The sequence below is a fragment of the Bos indicus genome, chromosome 21 (genome assembly GCF_029378745.1).
Source record: "Bos indicus isolate NIAB-ARS_2022 breed Sahiwal x Tharparkar chromosome 21, NIAB-ARS_B.indTharparkar_mat_pri_1.0, whole genome shotgun sequence".
NCBI classification, from domain to species: Eukaryota; Metazoa; Chordata; class Mammalia; order Artiodactyla; family Bovidae; genus Bos; species Bos indicus.
This window is the reverse complement of record NC_091780.1, coordinates 16,763,617-16,784,664: the sequence shown is the minus strand read 5'-3', so window position 1 is coordinate 16,784,664 and position 21,048 is coordinate 16,763,617. Positions and strand designations below refer to the sequence as shown.

The 21,048-nt window shown below is 41.7% G+C and overlaps 1 protein-coding gene across 17 annotated transcripts in view; it reads right to left on the bottom strand.

The window, feature by feature from the left end:
• AKAP13 (A-kinase anchoring protein 13) overlaps positions 1-21,048 on the bottom strand; it is a 324,597-nt gene that overhangs the window by 73,382 nt on the left and 230,167 nt on the right. For 11 of the 17 annotated variants that reach the window (XM_070775967.1, XM_070775968.1, XM_070775971.1 and 8 more), the window contains 4 exons: positions 17,023-17,159; positions 7,203-7,573; positions 5,040-5,093; positions 1,694-1,759 (listed from right to left, as the gene is read on the bottom strand). In XM_070775967.1, coding sequence (XP_070632068.1) covers positions 1,694-1,759; positions 5,040-5,093; positions 7,203-7,573; positions 17,023-17,159 — 628 coding nt within the window. The remainder of the gene's footprint in view (positions 1-1,693; positions 1,760-5,039; positions 5,094-7,202; positions 7,574-17,022; positions 17,160-21,048) is intronic. The other 6 variants (XM_070775969.1, XM_070775974.1, XM_070775978.1 and 3 more) reach the window with 3 other exon arrangements.

Below are 21,048 nucleotides of genomic sequence, written 5' to 3'. Positions count from 1 at the left end.
AAGGCCTGGCCAAATGGGTGCCCCCTGCCCTTCCCCCTAAATACTGGTTGGCTGAGAAATATACTGCACTTGGTTTGTTTGTTTGTTTAAAAAAACCTCATTCAATTTACTCAAATGTTGAGGTACTTCAAGTCATCTTCTTGGACATTTTTCAATATACCATATGGATAAACTGTATTATCTATAGATCTTTTATTTATGTGGGTTTTTTTTACCCTTGATCTGATGTGATCAATTTTTGCCAGACTCTGAAGCCTGCCAATGCCAAATAATTAAATGGCACAGAGAAAATATGAACATTAAGTGACTTTCTGGAGGAAAATAGGGAAGATCCAGACTTGCCTTTGCAGCCGTCAAGCGGACCTTTGTAACTTCACATTTGACTACAATCCAGGTGACATTTGTAACTTCACCTTCCACAACAGTCTAGGTGACCTTTATAGCTTCACAGGCATGCGTCCACCCCAGAAACCCCACGTCACACAGGCGCGTTACCATCTGTGCACACCTGCCCCAACAAGCACCGCTCTGGCAGGTTCCTGAGAGTCGCTAGTTGCAGAAGGCACACGGGACACCACCGTAAAGGGCAGAAGCTGAAAAGGCACCGTGTCTAAGAGAGGTTTGTATCTTTCTCCATGATACTGACAGGGTGGGGGGGGGAAGCAAACTTAAGGTTTGAGATGGAAAATGGGATCCCTGGAATGAAGACTGTGGTGTGCAGAGTGAAAAGCATTTTTTGTGAGGCTATGGAGAAAGGTTGGCCAGCTTTCACCCTTGGGGATGCTAGCCAGAATAAATCATGTGTGTGCCTACTGGCTCTCAGAATGCAGGGGGAGAGCACCATGCCCTCAGTTACAAGCATGTGGAGTTGTGTTGGAAGGCATAATGAAGCTCTTTCGTTACCTCTGCTCAAAGTGAACTGCTGTATGCCATCTAGAAGGGTTTCTATCTGCCCTTTTTCCTATGAATCACTTATTATGAACTGAAACCATATGCCTCTATAAATTAAACAATGGATTTTATTCTGATTTCAATATGATGATAGAAATCATGACTAACTCCAAGTAAATGTCTCTGTAAAACTCATTTTCAACAGCAAGGGTAAGAAGACAGACTAATTGAAGAAGAAATTTAGTTTTCTGTTATGAATTATTTCTAAAGCCTGAGAAAGCCAGATCCCACGCTTATACCACAACATTTAATCCTGTAAGTGATTAAATCTGGCTGCTTAGTTAAGAGAAGAATATGTAATGATGAGCAATCTGTGAGCTTAGAATCTAAAGAGATGACTGGATTTGGAAGCGTAATTAAGAAATGAGTGCATCTTAGTAGCTGCCTTGTTTCTGTTTTTGTTTTCCTCAGGATGTGCTAATTCCTAGGAGCTGGGAATTGGGATGGATGAAAACAAAGACAGAAGTGGTCTACCACAGCATGGAGACAAGCCTGTGCAGAAAACACCCGAATCTATAGCCACTTGAGACAAGCAGAATGCATCGGGGAACACCATCCAGCTCCGAGGCTGCACCCCTTGGACTGGACAGGATGCCCACAGCAGAGGCAACACAACACCGCGCTCACAAAGAAAGCAGGCCGCCACATGCATTCCAGCCACACAGCCAGTCCAAAGCCGGAAGCTCGAGTGCTGTGTTCTACAATTCCCCCTTTGGTGGCTGGACACGCAACAATACCATACCTTCTGTAATTAAAATCAGCACTCAGGGCAGCAGAGTATTGCACACCAGAGGGACACCAGCTCATACTGGGGATGACATCAAAGGCAGAAACAGAAATGGAAGAGGAAACAGGGATGGGATTATTGGGTTTAAAAAGAAGGGACACAGTTAGAGACAGATGGATTTTCTGATCATCAAAAAATTAGGAATGTAACACTGATTTAGAATTTAGAAAATGGTTAGAACAAAAAACACAGTTCTTCTATTGATGTCCATCTACATAATGTGTTAGAAATGACTACGTGAACTCTTTACAGGTTAACAAGTTCAGTGCTGGAAACCCCAGAATTCCTACTAGCAAATCCTGAACAGAGTACCCACACTCCCTGTGGCATCCCATGCTGTGGGCATGCTCACAGCAGTGTTTCAACCCCACTACTGGGGACACTCTCTCTATACTGCCCACTACTCCTCCACCCATTTAGGCTTGGATGCTAAAGATAAAGCATGTAACAACAACAACAAAAAAATCCACTTGATCATCTCCTGACCACAGCATCTCTAATCCTTCATTAAAAGGAATGATGACAAATTGCACTGGGGTAGGCTCACTGAGTCAGGTTTTTTTTTCTCCCGTGTTTCCATTAAGGATGAATCTAAGCCAGAAAATTCATATATCTTTCATAATGATACCCAACATCATCATCCACCTTCAAACCCTATTTACCAGGCTTGGATGCTAAAGATAAAGCATATAACAATGGTCCTATTTCCCTGTATTTTAATGATAATGAAGGGATGACTTTCCTTGAAAGGGAATTTTATAGTATTGACCAAAGGGTCCCATAATTTTAGGTATGTATCTATTTTCCCACAAGATTAAAAAAAAAAATCCATTTGGTCATCTATTTCCTTGACTATCTTAGCACTTATATTTATTCTCATGCAGTAGGAACAGAAAATCTGGGGTTGGAAATGATAAGGAAACATAAGCAGACAAAAAATAACCAACTCAGAGGATCAGGTACTCTGTAAAAGGAGCTGCATCCATAGGTCAGGATTTTTGATTAATAAAAGCTATCATTAAAAAAAAAATACACTGCTACTATTTCGGCCTTAAAGTTCTAAGTGACATGCTTTTGTTTTCGGAAGGGAGATAACAATAAAACTAATCTGCTCCCTGAACCTTCAATGGGAAGACCTGCAGACACCAAAAAAAACAAACAACAAACAAAAAGAAAGCTAAAAAAAAAAACACAAACAAACAAAAAACCTAGAAAACAAAAACCACCTTGTTTTGAATACATACAGCTGATAACTTTGTGCTGACAAGTGGAAGGTTTTGATAGGAAAAAAAAAAAAAAAGGAAAATGACGGAAGAATAAATATGAGCTAACCCTATGGATCTTCTAAAAGTAAATCTTTAAAATAATACCATTAAAATAAATTAAAAGGTAAAACATTTAAAATCAGATTATATTAATAGTACAAAGCTCAAAAGTACAAAAAAGCAGAGAGTGGAAGTACACAGCTGAGACATGTCTCTACAAGTCTGCTAAGCAAGACCAGACTGACTTAGGGAAGCAAGCCCTGATACAGTTTACAAACACACATGAGATTCACAAGTCTGTTCTTTGAAAAGTATTAACTTAATTTTATACCGCTAAGCTGTTACTAAAAAGGCATATTATATCTACATGGCTCATTTACTAAAAACAGAACGTGTAAAAAATTAGAAAGTGAATATACATGCCAATTTATCATTCAATAAAAATTAAACAACGTGTTTCTATGGATTTTAAACATCCCTTTACTCTCAGAAAATGATAATGATGTGAGAGAGTGGGATGAAATTTAGGATAAAGAAGATGAACAATAGGGAGACAGAAGGAGCGTCAGAAAAACCTAAGGATCCAGGGAGGAAGCTGCAGATAGCCCTAGGGTCACAGAAACTCCTTTCACAACAGTAAGAGTATTTTTCAGAGCATCCTAATTTCAATTCCTCAGCTGGGGGAGTAACATTTCATGGTTCTTTAGCTTTGAGATTTAGATAGTTCCAGATTAAAAAAAAGTATCCTGATGCCCTACCTTTTAATACTTGCTGAGATTTTCCCATTTTAGTAGCTAAGGCTTAACACAAAACTTAAAATCGTAACTCCTATTCTTCATACAGAAATACGACAAAAGATGAAACCGTCACTGAAGTGGCTATGCCAGCTGTGACTCCATGGTAACTTGGGCTGCATCCAGCAACGGGTCATTCCAGGGTTATCCAGGGCATGTTTTTAGTAAGTCCATATTGAAGAGTTTAAAGAAGAGTCAGCCAAATAAATCTCTAAAGGTTTTAGATACTTCTACTGAAAAAGGCCTTTAATAACTTGTTCTCCTGGAGACAAACGTAACCAGGCTTAGGATTATCTGAGATTCGTGACTACACTGTGCTTGAGCTCAACTGTGTGCCTAAAATCTGAAACTAAAGGAAACACCCACTTAAAAAGACCAGGTAGGCAACAAAGATCATTATCCGCCCACTTCCTAAAAAGACAGCCTCAGCTAATAATTTAAAATCTCTCTTTACAAGTATCTCCTAATATGAGACACTAACCATAATCAAACCATCGTTTTCAGATTTCTAAATTTTTTTCCAAAAATTGGAAAAGGCACAAATGACTCCTGTACAGGAAATGTACTGATAAAAACTCAGCATTTGAAAAAATTAAAGTAAATCAGTACTTTTCGACTAAAAGTGACTTTTCAGCTGATAAATCACTGTAATTTTTAGCTTCAAAATTTTATGTGACCAAAAACCAGTATGCGATTGAAAGACTGAGAGGAGCCCTGAGAAATCAGGACCACATCAACAGTGGACGGGAGACTCCCAAGTGGCTGAGGAAGAAAGGCTTTCATCACGTTATTGAAGAATGTGCTGAAAATAGTTTAGGGCTTGATACATGAGCACACGTCTATTTTCAGTTCCCCCTTTTCTTGGGAAAGAAAGAATAAGTACTCCCCGGGGTCCATTACCTATGCACAACAGACACTTCTTAGACTCCTCCTTAGGTAAAGTTGGGGAGACAGTATTATTAAAGTGATCTGAACACCAAAAAAAACAAGATGGAAAAAATATTTTTTTAACTTTTTTTTTTTTAAATAAAAGTAGAACAGGAAAAAACTTCAAATTCGAGAAACCGTTTTATACAGGATGGACGTTAGCAATTAATAAGTACCTGTATTTTATTTGTCTAAAGCAGACAGGACTTATTTAAAATTAGACTGTTAAATCGTGGATGAAGCAGAATGAGATGCTTGTTAGTAAAATAAGCTCAGAGGCAAACAGTTAGTCCATCAAGTTAGTGAGCTCTGTACCTTCTCCTATGAATGGGAGGCCTCCTGACAACATCCCCAAGAACTCGCATTGAACTGAAAATGAATGGTGGAAGAGGTCAGTGTCCAGGTCAAACAAAATGGATACAAATGAGTGAAACACACAAACATCACACTAGGAAGAGACAATCACCAAAGAGAAATGGTTTGGGAGTAAGGGAATCAAAGAAAGTGGAATAAAGAAAACATCATCACCAAAAAGGCCTGATAATCTCTGAGAAGGGCTACTTTAACTCCTTGGAGCATGGAGGGAACAATCAGGTGACCAGGAATGAAGTTTATTAAATTATAAAAGCAAAAGGACTTTTTCTAAAGGTCAGCCAAGCATAACTTTAACAGGATTTTCTTAAACACTTTAAAATTCAGGTAATTCTCTATGCAGATTAATACTGTAAAAATTAGTTAAACTGATGAAAATGACCCCTAACTCTCATTCCATTATCTCCAGAGGTACTAGGACAGTGGTACCAGGCAATTCTGAATGATAACTGCAAATAGGAGAGTCCATGATATTATATAGGCTGAAAATACAAGCAATTTAGGTAATAGGGTTCTAATTGCAGCTCTATCCTAAAATCACCATGTAATCTTGGGCAAATCTTTTACTCTGAGCTTCAATTTCCTCACTGGAGCAACATGATGCATACTGTCACATCTAGCTTGGAAATTAAAGTCATGGCAAAGAGATCCATTGTGGTTTATAAAGGAAAACAGATTCCATATAAAAGGAATCCTCCTTTCTCAATGCTGTTGTCATCTAGGACACGTGTATCCCGTCAAGCAGATTCCCTTGCCTCAGGAAGGGAATTCTGCCTGTAGGGATCATTTCCCCATCCTTATTTTCCCATATGAATGCTTAAAAAAAAAAATTACAGCTTGAATGAAGCTGTAAGGTTTGCATCCTGAACTGTACCCCAGAATAAAATGGAGTTGTAGAAAGACTGCCTGACCAGGAGACTGGAAACCTGGATTCCACTGACATTGGGTAAATGGTTTAAACTACCTACATAGTCTCACCTGCAAAAATGGGGATAATCCCACCTGACTCATGAAGAGGATGGGAAAATTACATGAGACAATGTGTTATTAAAAGAATCTGAAAAGGGTAGCAAATCAGGAGGGTGTAAGGTACTATATGAAGATAGGTCTTCATTCACCTTGGGGCCTCCAGAACCTAGGAATGCCTGCTGTGCTTAATACATGTTGGCCAAATAAAAAAAAACAGGAGTGGATGAATGTAATCAGATTATATGTACTTACAGCTATGAAATCTGAGCCAAAATATTAGGAGGTCAAGGAATTTTTAAAAAGCAAACCAGCCAGTAATCGCTCCAGGTGAACTGTTTATATCAGCTGTTTTACAACTGTCAGCCTCCTCCCCTGGCTGTTGGTCCTCATTTAGAAGGTAGCCTTGGAGGAAGCACACTTTTACACATAGAGTAGGCATCATGGCACCTGTTCTTCAAACTTCAAACTTAAGCTCATCTAGGCAGCCAGTGGCTAGAAACCAAATCCACATCTTCACATAGCCTGCTTGGCAAACCGAAAGGATGACACGGAGTGCCACAAGAGACCCCCAGGCTGAACGACATGTGGAATAACAGCAACAATTTAATAATAATTATGATCGCTTTAACAGTTAAGTACTGGTAATTTAGACTTTATCAAAACTTTCTACACTAGAAACAGATGGCAAATCCTATGAAGCACTGTGAAAAAACTTGTGTTGAGACTATAAGATTTCAAGTTTATTTCTTAATTGAAAATTGACACGAAATTATTCCCTTCAAATTTTCTAACCTCTCAATTTTATGAACAAATCTGGCCTAAACAGACGTTACACCAGTGTTTAACTCACTATGTGGCTTACATATTTCATTGTAATCTTTACTCTTACAAATACTCTGAAAGGCAGGCGTTCTACAGATGAGAGAATTAAAGCTCAGAAGGGTCAGGTAACTTGCCCAAGGTTATCCAGGTAGTAAGTTTCAGAGCTGGAGTTGGCACACAGATTTTCCTGATTCCTATAGGTAAGCCTATATTCTTTCTTCTATACCATGGTATCTCCTGAAAACTTTCCCTAACGGTAACACCAAATTGAAAGCAAGCAGACACTGAGACGAGACAAACGGCCTGCCGCCTCACCTCCGGTGGTTCATTTCTGCGTCGCTGGCTGCGTTCTTCCCAGGACCCCAGCTGTGCCTCCGGAAAGGGGACAGAGAGCGCATGGAGCTTCGCAGGACAGAGCGGCTCGCGGGCACCTCGGTGATGCTGTCCATCTCCTCCTCCTCCATCTCCCCCGAGCCAGCAGGCTCGCTCTCGCTCTCTCGACCCTCAGCTCCCACCCCATGGCTGTTGAAGCCGTTGAGATACTGCGGGTCTCTGGACCTGTTCAAACTGGAAATCTGGGGGAGGGACACATCACTGCCGTGAGACGAATGTCGGTCCAGGGACGCCGTGTCATCGGTGGAGGAACTGGATCCAGTGACATCGCAGGCCAACTGCTCCTCCTCGGGCTGCAGTGGAGAGAAAGCACGTATGGTCGGAAACGGCAGGACCAAGAGGCCTCGGCTACTCTCCACTGAGTCAGTGCCTTTACAGCGGGTAGGACAGGCAACATCACAGCTGGCGCCAAACAGCTTTCTTTCTTAAAGCACAATCACAGATGGACTCAAACAGCCTCCAGTAAAGGTACAGTCCAGGTCCATACTCTTTCTACCCTTTTACTAGAGGTGCAAAATGGGAAATATATTGTCTTCCCTTTCTTGCAGAGGAAAAGATCTAATTCCGGTCAGTTATTTTCAGTCAGTACTATCAACTGAAATGAAGGGAACCTATGTCTCTGAGGTTTCTGATGTATGAAAACTCTAAATTCATACCATGTAAAGTTAAATTTATTTTTACCAAAAATTTTGTAAGTTTTGTTTGTATGGCATCACCAACTCAATAGACATGAGTTTGACCCAGCTCCTGGAGGTGATGAAGAGCAGGGGAGCTTGGCATGCTGCAGTCCATGAGGTCTCAAAGAGTTGGACACAACTCAGTGACTGAACAACAAACAACAGAGTCTTCTGTTAGCAAACATGTCCAGCATACAATCAATACTAGTTCATATCAACAACCAAGAAAACACAAATTGGATCACAAAGGCAATCATATTATGTCAACAGAAAATACTTTATATGTTGGGATTAGTGGTGGTGGTTTAGACAGTAAGTCATGTCTGACTCTTGTGACCCCATGGACTGTAGCCCACCAGGCTCCTCTGTTCATGGAATTTTCCAGGCAAGAATACTAAAGTGGGTTGCCATTTCCTTCTCCATGTTGGGATTATCAACAAATATTTTTAGTCATCATGAAACTACTTGCACTAGCAATTATAAATTCTTTTGGAAAAAAAAAAAGATTTTGGAAAAAAAAAGAAATATGTTATAAGAAAGAATCCACTGGCAATTATGACACCTGAACAATACAATAATCAGAATAAAAACAGTTGAATGAACTCAAGAGTAGAATGGAGATGGCAGAAGATAAGCTAACTAAAAACAAGATAGTGCGCCTGGCTACAACAGTGATATATTGAAGTTTATATTCAAAAAGCAAGTCTGTTTTCAGTGGCATTTTCAAAAATGCAGAACAGCTTATGATCCCACCTAAAGTCTGCCACAAATGTCCAAATTCTGGGCCACAAACACCTAAATGCAAGAAATTTATCCCCCCTTTTTTCCTTCAACTGAGTACTGGCTGAGTTTTATCAAGCCAAATGGTACCTAGAACAATCAGTTCTCTGCAGTCTTTGATAGAGTGATGGTGCTCTTTTCCTGGCCAACTTCTAGAGCCTACCAGGAACTGTGTCATTCTGATCCAGCAGTCTGACAAGCTCTACCTGCTGAAAAGCACCAGAACACACCATGCGACGGGTGAGGGAAGATGAGCGTTGCGGCATCCAAAAACCAGAAGACAAGTGAAGTGTCTAAAAGCTGCACGCTCACCCTCTCAGCCACACGGCGGCCACTGTACTGTCTTCGCATCTTTCTTGTGCGTTCATTCTCATGGGACAGGGAGCAGGAAACAGAAGCAGACATTGTGATCCCCCCGCCCCCTTCTTCACAGTATTTCCCTAATTTAGGAGTAAAGAAACTTACAGTTCTTCAAAACAGATTTTAAAAATTATAGAAACTCATGAGCCCTTTTAGTCTTGAAACAGAAAATAACTCCTAAAGAGGCTGACTCTTTAAAGCCTTAACAAAACACTTCAAAAGCACTCTACCTTCTCAAAGCAGTCTTTACAGCCTTGGGGCTGAATCTCACCAGCTCATGTGAGGTTTTTCTTTCTACTCTCTAGAATCCAGCTTCCCAGCTTAACTGCTCTTTAAACAATCAGTGAGGGATGAGACTGAGGGAGATGCGAGGGGCTGGACAGTCAGGACTCTGAGGCCCAGACTGTTTCCTGGGCTCCCCCAAGTACAGCAGAGGCAAGACCTGAATGCAAGCTGATTTCAACTTTTAAAACGCCCTGTTCTATTACTATCTTCATCACTTAAAAAACAAAAAGACCCTGTAAGAAATAAGATCTCAAAGTCTGTATCAGAAGTCCTCAGTGTTCCTTTCACTGGGCCACACTGGGCCATATATTTTTATTTTATAGTAAAAGAAAGCTATACTGAGTAGATTCTAAAATAGGGTAAGTTTTGGTTTAAAATTGTCATGACTCCTTTCAAGTTAGTGAGGAGTGACCTGGGCATTCTACATGTTCTATTCCTGGGGCCACTCTCCATCCAGAGGAAGAATATAAATGGTCGTGAATAGCAACTCCAGAAGACACTTTTAGGATGTCTTCGCTTTTCACTGGACTGGGTTGAACAGTGTCCTCCTCAAATTCACATCCTTCTCAGAATGTGACCTTATTTGGCTGGGTCTTTGCAAATGTTGTTCGTTAAGATGAGGTCATACTTCACATGAGAATATTTCCTGAATCCCAAAGGAGTAGTATCCTCATAAGAAGAGAGCGCAGCCCCTCGGAAACATGGCTTTGAGGAACCCCTGCCTCCAGAACTATGGAAGAACAGGTTTATATTGTTTCAAGCCACCAGATGTGTGGTAACTGGTTACAGCGGCCCTAGAAACTAAAGCTGCCTAAATGTCTAATTCTCAAAGCAATATCGAGGGACAAACAGAATGGGCAACAGAAAAATGTGTGACAAGTCTGGTAAAGATACACAAGCAAGGCTTCAAAAGAAGTGAAAGTTTCCATTTATCCATGTACCGCACATTCTTCTTACAAGTTAGCTCTTCCCAGTGTGCAAATGACTTGCAGATGGGAGAGCAGGTACTTCTTTCTAAAAAGGAGAAACCTGCCTAGCATATATGGTCAACATGGTCTTATTCCTGGCGTGTGCTTTTAACTCCGATCTTAACTTTTTAAAAAACAAAAACCACAAACTAAAAGACAGGGAGTTGTTTTTTTTTTGTTCATAGTAACTGCATGATTTCTTTAGTTTTGCATTCCTGATTCTGATTTAAGAATGAGGTTCAGACAGTATAATGTTCTTACACTCAAGTATTTTTATGAGCCGGTAGTTGCACCTTGAAAATGGAAAAATAGGACAAATTCAGAAGTTAAGAGAGAGCTCATTTAGTAAGTATTTGAGGCAAATGGTTTTAACTTTAGATTGAATCTAAAGAAGGCTATAATACTCTTTTCCAGGTTTTTTTTTTTAGTGTTCTCAAGAGTTTCCCAACTTCATCACATCCTTACACTACCTTTGCAGACTAGAAAGTAGTCAGTGGTGTAATGAGAAATCAAACCTGGAATATGGCCATGGTCTTTCTACAGCCAGGTATGTGTCTAGGGACGAGTCATGTGATAATCTTTAGATCTAAAGAAGTTAGAAATTAATATAATGTCTGTTGACAAACATTACCTATTTCAATCATGGATAATGGAGGAAAAGAGAAAAACATGGTTTTTTTAAACTTTTCAGGGTTTTTTTTGCAATGTTCCCTTTCCAGTCTCTGAATCTGTAGTGCTAAAGAGTTCAGAGAAAGCTGCCAAAAAGCAGATGGGAGAGGCACGACTTACACCATTCTTCTCCTTCCTCAAAAAAGTACCAGATCTTAGGGAATGCTATTTTTCTGTTTCTATAAATTAGAAGGGGGAATGGTTTCTAACACAAAACAGAATGTTTCATGCTTAGTATTTAAGCCCTTCTAAGAGTTTTTGAGCTGGTCTGTCTGTCTTTCTTTAGATAGGTCTTTTCTCTTAGAACATCTGCTAATTAAATGACTTTCAAGACTCAGAAAATTATTCCTGATGGCCTGGAGGAATGGTGCCATGGAATCAGTTTAACTAACAAATATTTTAAAACTTAGTTTTGAATCCATGTCAATCATATGTACCAGTTAAACTGACCAATGGCACCATTCCTCCTGAGAGTTTCAGGAGGGATAAATGAGGACTAATATCCCAAATCCCACATATATATACAAACACATATTTATATGGAATAAATATTACATTTGAATACATAAGTATTTACATATAAATACAGTGAATATATCAGAGAAGGCAATGGCACCCCACTCCAGTACTCTTGCCTGGAAAATCCCATGGACGGAGGAGCCTGGTAGGCTGCAGTCCATGGGCTCGCTAAGAGTCGGATACGACTGAGTGACTTCACTTTCATGCATTGGAGGAGGAAATGGCAACCCACTCCAGTGTTCTTGCCTGGAAAATCCCAGGGATGGGGGAGCCTGGTGGGCTGCCGTCTATGGGGTCACAAAGAGTCGAACACAACTGAAGCGACTTAGCAGCACAGTGAATATATAAGAACGAAAATACATGTATATATATTAAATATTTTTTCATTCTTAGAAGCAGATGGCCGAAAACAACTGAGATGAGTATTAAGACTGGGTTAGGGCAGAGAAGCAGATGAGACGCTAAAGTGTAGACACAGGAAGGAAGGGGTGGATGGAGTCATGTATGGGCACGGCCACCTGCTCCAGGATTCTTGCCTGCAGAATCCCATGGACAGAGCAGACGGGTGGGATCCAGTCCATGGGGCCACACAGAGTCAGACACGACTGAGAGACTAACACACACGCGTGCAAGAAAGCAAGCTTACTGGGGAAACGAAGACTATGTCTGTACCTGAGGCTGACAAACGAATTAGTCCTCTCTTTTCATAACTGCTTTTCCTCCTGCATACAGAAGGATGGAACACACACAAAAACTCTCCCCTCTACCATAAGCTTCTCTTTCCTTGGGGTTAATAAAATTATGAATATCTGCAAGTGGTGATCAAGCTAGAAAAACCCACTAGGTGATGGAGAGAACGCCCTCCGGGCACAGAAAGGGGTCAGGGCAGTGGCTCTTTCCAACACTGGCCTTCCGGCTTCAAGGGCAGGGCTGAGCTGACAGACTGACCCAAGCACACGTAGGTTTTGCTTAATCTAAGGCCAAATAAATTAGGGAAAATGAAATTACATAATAATTACATAAATAAAAGTTAACACAGAAGTCTAAAATAAATGATGTTTATAAAAAGCTTGAGAGAATCTATTTCTTAAATACATGCGCTGCTGCTGCTAAGTCACGTCAGTCGTGTCCAACTCTGTGCGACCCCATAGATGGCAGCCCACCAGGCTCCCCCGGCCCTGGGATTCTCCAGGCAAGAACACTGGAGTGGGTTGCCATTTCCTTCTCCACTGCGTGAAAGTGAAAAGTGAAAGTGAATCGCTCAGTCATGTCCGACTCTTAGCGACCCCATGGACTTCAGCCTACCAGGCTCCTCCATCCATGGGATTTTCCAGGCAAGAGTACTGGAGTGGGTTGCCATTTCCTTCTCCAATGCATGAAAGTGAAAAGTGAAAGTGAAGTCGCTCAGTCGAGTCCGACTCTTAGCGACCCCACGGACTGCAGCCCACCAGGCTCCTCCGTCCATGGGATTTTCCAGGCAAGAGTACTGGAGTGGGGTGCCATTGCCTTCTCCTTAAAATACATGTGCAGTATAACTATTACATAAATTTGAACAGCAATTATGTACTAGATACTCACCACTGTGAGGCTTTTACTAAGAGATTTAGATGTATGATTTCTTTTAATCCTCACAACTGTTTGATTTAGTAGCTATTCTTATGTGCATCTGATGAGAAACCTGAAGCTTAGTGAGGTTACATAATAAACTCAAGTTTCTGAGGGACAGACTCTTTTTTTCTTCATCTATTTCCCTTTCCAAGCTCTCCAGGTGATTCTAGGTTCAGCTAGGATTCATACACCTAAAATATATGATTTTTATTTGTCAATTATAACTCAATAAAGTTGGAAGCAAAGTCACTGAATGGTACCCTCCGGACCATGTACTTCATTTTATGTAAATATTATAAAAAAAAATCTTATAAACAAATACTGAATTCTAAGTATTGAGAAGTGGAGTGTATTGATATCTATAACTTTGAAGTGTATTAAAGAAATTAGATGACCTAATGGAAAGAATGAGGGGCAGATACCCAATTATGAAGTAAATAACAAAAGGTTAATTGTAGAATCTAGGTGGTGCGTATTCACTGCAGAATTCTTCCTACTTTTCTGTTTAAAAATTTTAAAAAGAGAGTATTGGGGGGGGGGGGGGGGGAAATGCCTGATTGGCTTTCTTAACCAGAATCACACACCATGCAGGTATGATACAGATATGTCTATGGAGAGGTACAAACACTATACACACTTGTATATATAGAAATCTAGAAATAGCTATGCACGTTGTATCTTATTACTACACCTGCAGGAATCACCCTTAACACTACCAAAATACTAGTTCTTTAATTTTCATTCATTTATTCAAATACTTATAAGTTATCTGTTATAGTATACTCAAGCACTTGGCATGTGCCTTAAAAATAAAAGCATATATTTAAATGCCTAGTATGTGCCAATCACTTAATCCATTTATGCGCTATACTGATGGCAAGCATCAGCCCCACTTCACAGTTCCGAAATTATAATCATTTCAACACTTGTGCCTTAAGAGTTTACAGGTTTTCTACTCTGGATTCTGTAAATATATTTACTTTTATCTGAAAGTTTAAAAAATATAAGGTAAATTTTTGGCTTGATGTTTAAGTAGTTGACAGCTCTGACAGCATATGAAATAAAGGATTTTCTTTTAAGAGCTAGCATGTTGGCGAAGTCACTTTGCTTTTTCTTAATCAATTGTGGGTAGTGTCTTATGATTTGGGGGGAAAAAAAAAAAAAACAAGGTGTAAGGGCTTTATCTTTGGGAAAAAGAGGCAGCAACTATTAGTATAATTCTGTGGACTTCAATTATCCTTTTGGATAACAGAGTGGCCCAGATCATGTATTTTACAACCACATTTTCTTTCTTAGCTAGGGCCAGAAAGAACCCTAGGATTTCTTCTCACTTTAAAAGCAAAAATTAAATTTTTATGCTACTGATCTATGGAAAAGCCAAGACCTCAGGAACCCGCAAATATCCATCAGAAAAAACATGAAGTTCACAACACTCACCAAAGAGTCATATTTGCCAGGAGGCCGGCATGCCAAGTGGAAACATGAGGTTAAGGTGGAAAGTTCTGACAAGCACTGTGGGCTGATGTTAAAGAGCCCTCTGTGAGGCTAAAGTCACACAAGTGGCTGCAGGAAGTGACCTAATGCACACTCATGGTCCACAGAAAAGGATGGTGCAATGCCTTGCCTACACATTAGTCTTTAGAGGAGGAATGTGGGAGGGCTGGAGCCTGCAGAGACTCCGGGAGGGTCTGATGCTTCACAGCAAATGCTGTGCGGATGACCACAGGGGCAGGCCTCAAGGAAGCAGCTGACGGCCTGTCTGCCACCACTGCCATGCTTGTGTATACGGCACTGGTTACCAAAGCAGGTGCGTGGAGACAGCAAAATCAACGAGTGGATTTCAGAGTTGGGCCCAGTGACACATCTCAGTTCTGTCACTTACTAGCTGAGTAATGTTGAGTCAACCTCTTTACCAACCAGAGCCTCTGCTTCCTCAGGGGTATAATGAGGATAAAACCACCCACCTTGCAGGGCCGCTGGGAGCATGAAATGAGGTCACCTATGTAAAAAACTTCTGTTCAGTGCCTCACTTGAAGTAAGCACCTTGGAAACACTAGCCTGTCTGTCTCCTTTTCCTCTCATATGTAAACCTCTGGTTTTGTGAATGTTACAGAAAACGTGGTTGCAAAACCTTTCCTGGTCACCAACCGCTGTGGCAGGGTGGAGACACTAAGAGGAAGGACCCTCCGACCTCACCCCCGGCCACCAGACATTCTCGTGAGCGTGAAGAGCAGGGCACGTCTCCGCCATGTCTGGACTTCCTGAGGAACCCCGGCATGGGATGCTGGCCAAAGTTTAGTCAGGGATATGCTTCAACTTTTAAAAATGCTATCTGTGCTGTCGTCCTGGAAAAAACTCCTAAAATCGAGCGCTGGCCATTTTTTATGAACAAAACCTAAACGGTTTTGGCAGGCTGGAATAATTAAGTAACATATAGTCAATGCTAATTCTCCTCAGCTAGGAAAATCATTCAGCTTAGAGATGGCAACATTCAGGGCAAGCTGGCAGGCACCTAGGAGGTTCAAGCAAGTGTTTCTTCACGGAGGAAACTTTGCAATTGGTTAAAAAGCTTTTTACTGAGAAAACTGTCCCCCGTATATAAATGTTGAGCAAATCCTCACATATCCAGGGCCCCGTGTGATTACCAACGATTCCATTCTAAAACTGGAATTAAGAGATGATATCTAATGCATTCACCAATGCCTTTTGAGAGGCAGGCACCTAGAGAACGGTATTCCCCTTGGGGAGAAGCAGACACTTTTAGGAGTCCTTAAAATGCAAACCTCAAAAAAACCCTGGAAACTACCTAAATTCTGTTGGTTAAAAAAACAGAGATCATATTGATGTTCTTCTCTGTAAATAACTTCAGAGAAGGATAGCTCTGCCAAGTTAGTGGACTTTTCTACTTTACTTTTCCCTCTTCTACAAGGAATGACGACAGGAATGCTGAAGTCCCTGAGTCTTCCCAATGTCCCCTGTGGAAAGAGGCCAAGGGTAAGGGGAGGCCCAGAGGACACACGAGAGCTGCTGAGCAGAAGGCAGGGAAAGCGCAGGTACAGTCAGAGAGGCTCAAATGCATTCTGGACGAGAGTCCCAGAAGGCCTCTGGTGTAGCTTTAGACCCAGCACCACCAACCTGCCTTGGGGACCTGATGAGCCACTGACCCAACCTCCCGCCGCTTCTCTCACGAGCTCCCGCACCCTGACAAGGGCGTCGGCACGGCCGCTTTGTGTCTGCCCCTCCCCAGCTCTCTGTTAAGACAGCCCCCTGCAGCAGGTTAACAATACCGTGCGCTGACCCGGCTACAGGAAAAGCCTCTATTCTTAAGGAGACAAAACGGACCTTGCTGCAACTAGATACAAACCTAAGTTAAGACAGCATGCCTTGGAGCCTCAACTACTATGAAAACGTGAAGTGACTCATGTGGATGGGTTTGGCTTTCCACCAGGGAGAAAGCTGGATTCCCAAGCAGAGGTCTAGAAAGTTCCAATTAAGCAGGCAATAAGGAGGGCTGACCTCACCAAGCTCAACTGTGAGCTTCAGGCCTAAACACATTAACCAGCCAGGACTCTGTGGTGAGCTTATACACATGACATCTTACAGTCTGTCCTGTGGTCCTTCCTGCCCCCTGAGAAGTAGTCACTGTCATCTGACTTCTAACTCACTTGAAAGGAACATCCATTTCTTTAGGGCTCAATGTAAGCTTCACAACCTGCATGGAACCAGCCATGACTCTACAGAAAAGAAAGTAGTCAAGGTGTCTTTCTAAGGCCCGGCCACCTGGAGCTTCATTCTCCAAAAGGGAGCCTTTACAAGTCACTGAGATCATGTAAGAGATGATGGCTAGCCAGAGTCGCACACTGAGGCCGACGGTACCTTGGAGAAGACAATGCTGTCCACGTCTTCACTGGGCGAGTGAAAAAGGTCAGAATCGCTCCCAGATTCTCTTTTAAGGACACCTGGTTTTGAGGCACACTCTCGGCCCAGTCCAACATCCAGGAAGCTGTCACATTCTGAAAAAGAAAGTTCATTCAACCACTGCTTTAAAAAAAAAATATCTGTTTCTTTTCATTCCATCCATCAGCGTTTTAAATTGATCAACTACCTAATCTCCTTCCCTTCCTATATTTTTTCTTTTTAAAAAAATTAATTTATTTAATTGGAGGCTAATTACTTTACAATATTGCAGTGGTTCTGCCATACATTCATATGAATCAGCCATGGGTTTACAGGTGTTCCCCATCCTGAACGCCTCTCCCACCTCCCTCCCCATCCCGTCTCTCAGGGTCAGCCCAGTGTACCAGCCCCAAGCACCCTGTCTCATGCATCAAACCTGGACTGGCGATCTATTTCACATATCATAATATACATGTTTCAATTAAGAATCTGTAAAGGACACAAATTTAGTTGCTTTCAATTCTCTGTTGATAACCTGAGTCTGTCATATAAATCATGGGCACAAAACAGAAAAAACCACAGCAACAGTGATGTAGAACTATAATAACACCTATGTATTTAAACATACATCTTTTCCTTTTGGTAGTTAGAGAATTTATTTCTTTTGCTACCAAAATCTGAAGTTCTTCGTTAGGAAACTATGTGATAGGGTTTGCGGGCAATTTCTGTTTTGAGACTTAAGTTCTTTCTGGAAACTTGTTACTTTATCAAAATACTAAGATGAAAGACAAAGAGGAAGCATAACTAATAAGCATACCAGTGTATTAAACTTATAGATTTTATTATGCAATAACTGAAATATAACTATTTAACTTGTCCTAGATAGATCTGGTATTGGATGAATAATGTGATGAAGAAAAATACATAATCTAGAATCTGTTTTCAGTTCAACAACTAGGATATGAACTCTGGGGAAGCAGAGGGGGCGGGAAGCAGAGAGAGGGGGACCTTGACAGAAATATTGTACTGGTACCTCAAAGAATTCCAAAGGCTTAGTATACCTAAATTAGCTCAGTATTTAACTCATTCTCTCCCTTAACTTTGTATCCAAAAGGGACATGTGACCTGGTAACAACAGAAATTAAAACACTGGTACATAGTGATACCAAGAAAGATATCAACCTCCTTCAGGAAGTTTTGAAAGATGAAGCGATTCCATTCTAGTTGGCATGATGTGTGACTTGGAAAACACATGGAAGTTTATCAAATCTTCAGGTGCTACTAAGTGATGAGGGACACAGCAGACAACCCGGCTGCTGGGCAGTTCAAGAGAACTCTACCTGGAGGTTTTGCTTGAAAGGAAATTCAAGAGGAGTTGACAGCACAAGGTGATGGCAAAACGAAAGACACTAACAGCTTCAGGCCCTATTTACAGACAAAGCACAGGCATGACAGACAGTGTACCCAAGTCCAACATGGGGAGGGTCTGGCCACGGCCAGTGGGGGCCACCAGTGCTGCACCTCCACGGCGGTGTCTGTTCCTAAACAAACCCCACTGAAACACTGATAAACGTGGCAATGAGGTCACGAGAGTGGAAATGCCCGAGATACATTCAGGCTGCAGAGGAGCTTGAAGAAAATGTGTCTGAGGACGGCTGAAGGCTCGCCCAGTGAAACCAGAGCTTCACTGTAACTGGGCTTCCGGTCCACAGACTGACCGACACCTGAAGTCATCAGGGTCATTCACTAGAAGGGCTGGAGCAAAGAAAGTGTGCCTGTGGCAAGAGGTCTCGAAAAAACTGTCTACACAGAAGAGGGAGTGGAGGCTGAACGAGATGTGCTAGTGTCTCTTTTAATTCTTAGAGTCTATGCTTAGACAATGTGCTTCGTTAGTGGCGCAGCGGTAAACAATCTGCCTGCCAATGCAGGAGATGCAAGAGATGCAGGTTCAATCCCTGGGTTGGGAAGATCCCATGGAGAAGGGAATGGCAACCCACTCCAGTATTCTTGCCTGGAGAATTCCATGGACAGAGGAACCTGTTGGGCTACAGCCCATGAAGCTGCAAAGAGTTGGATACAACTGAGCATGCACGCACATCACACATATGCTTAGACGGTAACCGTGTGTACATGTCAGTGTTCAGAGATGAGAATAGAAAGGTTATCTTATCTAAATTAAATAATAAGTGATCATTAATTAAGTGATTAATTATTAGCCCTGGATTCATGCTGATGTTTGACAGAAAACAACAAAATTCTGTAAAGCAATTATCCTTCAATTAAAAAATAAATTTATTAAAAAAAGTATCAGCCCTGGATTAACCAGGAATCTAAGACAAGGTCAAAAAGGTACTGCACTGATACAGGTCATGAATTACTTGTCAACAAAATGACCTTTTCTGTTGGTGAAGCATCTGACTGGGGACTGGGGATTATCCAAATAAAGCGCTGCCTCATGTTTGTGTGTGGGAGGGTAGGGGGCAGTTTATAATCTTGGGGTAGAAATGAATATATTAAGAGGCAATTTCAACACAAAAGTATTAATACATAAATCATCCCACAGGAATTGAGGCAGGGCTTACAGATTAATCTGGAAATGTTTCTATTTAAAGTAGAAAAGTAGTCCATTTCAATCTTGGTCCAAACTGTTTCTGTGTGTGTTAGTTCAATGGGACTAGCCCTGCTTTTAAAAGCCTGGAAATCACAGGTATTCTAGAATTTTGGGCGTTTTTCCCCCCCTTCACAGTTAGAGTATGTACTAACTTAGGTGGAGTTGGTGGCTGTGAGTTTTCTACTTGCTCCCCCCACCCCCCACCATCCTGGCTTTCCCCACTTGGAAAAATCAAAAACTCCACTCTGTGGTTGAGGGGAAAACAGCGGGGGAGGGGGCTGCCCAAGAAGCAGAAAGGGCTGTCACAGCAACTACGCTGAGCCGCTCGCTGTCCAGCTGGCAGTCAAACAGACCACGTCCAAATTCCAGACTGGAAAACGCAGCAGTTCAAGACATTCTAATGGAAAATTCACAGGGAAGATCCAAACTCAGTCCCGGGAGGAACACCTCACCCAGGGAACGAACCCGAGTCTTGGATGGGATACAACGCTGACTGTCGAGCTGGGGCGGAGGGAAGAGGATCAAAACAAGGAAAAAGGGAGAGAAGAGGACCTGAAGGCGTTATGAAACCCTCACAGATGGAAGTTCGAGGCCCCTCATCTCACATATGCTGGCAGGTTTTCAAAACGAATGGAATCTTTCTTCCTAATCCATAAGGTGGAGCATAAGGAAGGTATAAACAGGAACAACCATCATGGGGTTTAGATAGAGTGAGGTGGGTGCGGCTTAAATCAGGATCTGACTACTAAAAGACCCCCAGGCAAGAGTCATTCTTGACCTCTAAGACTCAGTCTCCTTACCAATGAAATAGGATAGTGTGTCCCTCCCTAAAATAGTTGTAGTGATGGTGAGAAAGAATTCACACACTTAGTAACGGACATCTGCGCCTCGGCACACAGCAGGCACAGTATGATACACACGTCTAAAGGGGTTAACGCTTCATTAACCCTAACTTGTGATCTGACAAATGTCCAGTGAGGACACGACACTTTGCGGTGGGTCAGTCCTATTCTATGACCCGTTTATAAGTCTGTCTCTTACTTTTGTGCCCTGAGCAACCACCTTTTTAAAAGTAAGCAAAATGTAATGTGCACTTTCAAAGTGCTTATCAGGTCACTCGGGCTTAAATTTTACATATGCAAACAAATTATAGTTGGGGAAGGAAAACTTAGCAGCAGCCCGCTCACTGGGCTTTGCTGACCCATGTTAACCGTAATCCATATGCACTTATTTCTACTTAAATAAGCATGCATTTATCCTGGACTGAAGATTACACAAGTGAAAGAAAGTGAAAGTGTTAGTTGCTCAGCTATGTTCCACTCTTTGCAACCCCATGGACTCTAGCCCACCAGGCTCCTCCGTGCATGGGATTCTCCAGGCAAGAATACTGGAGT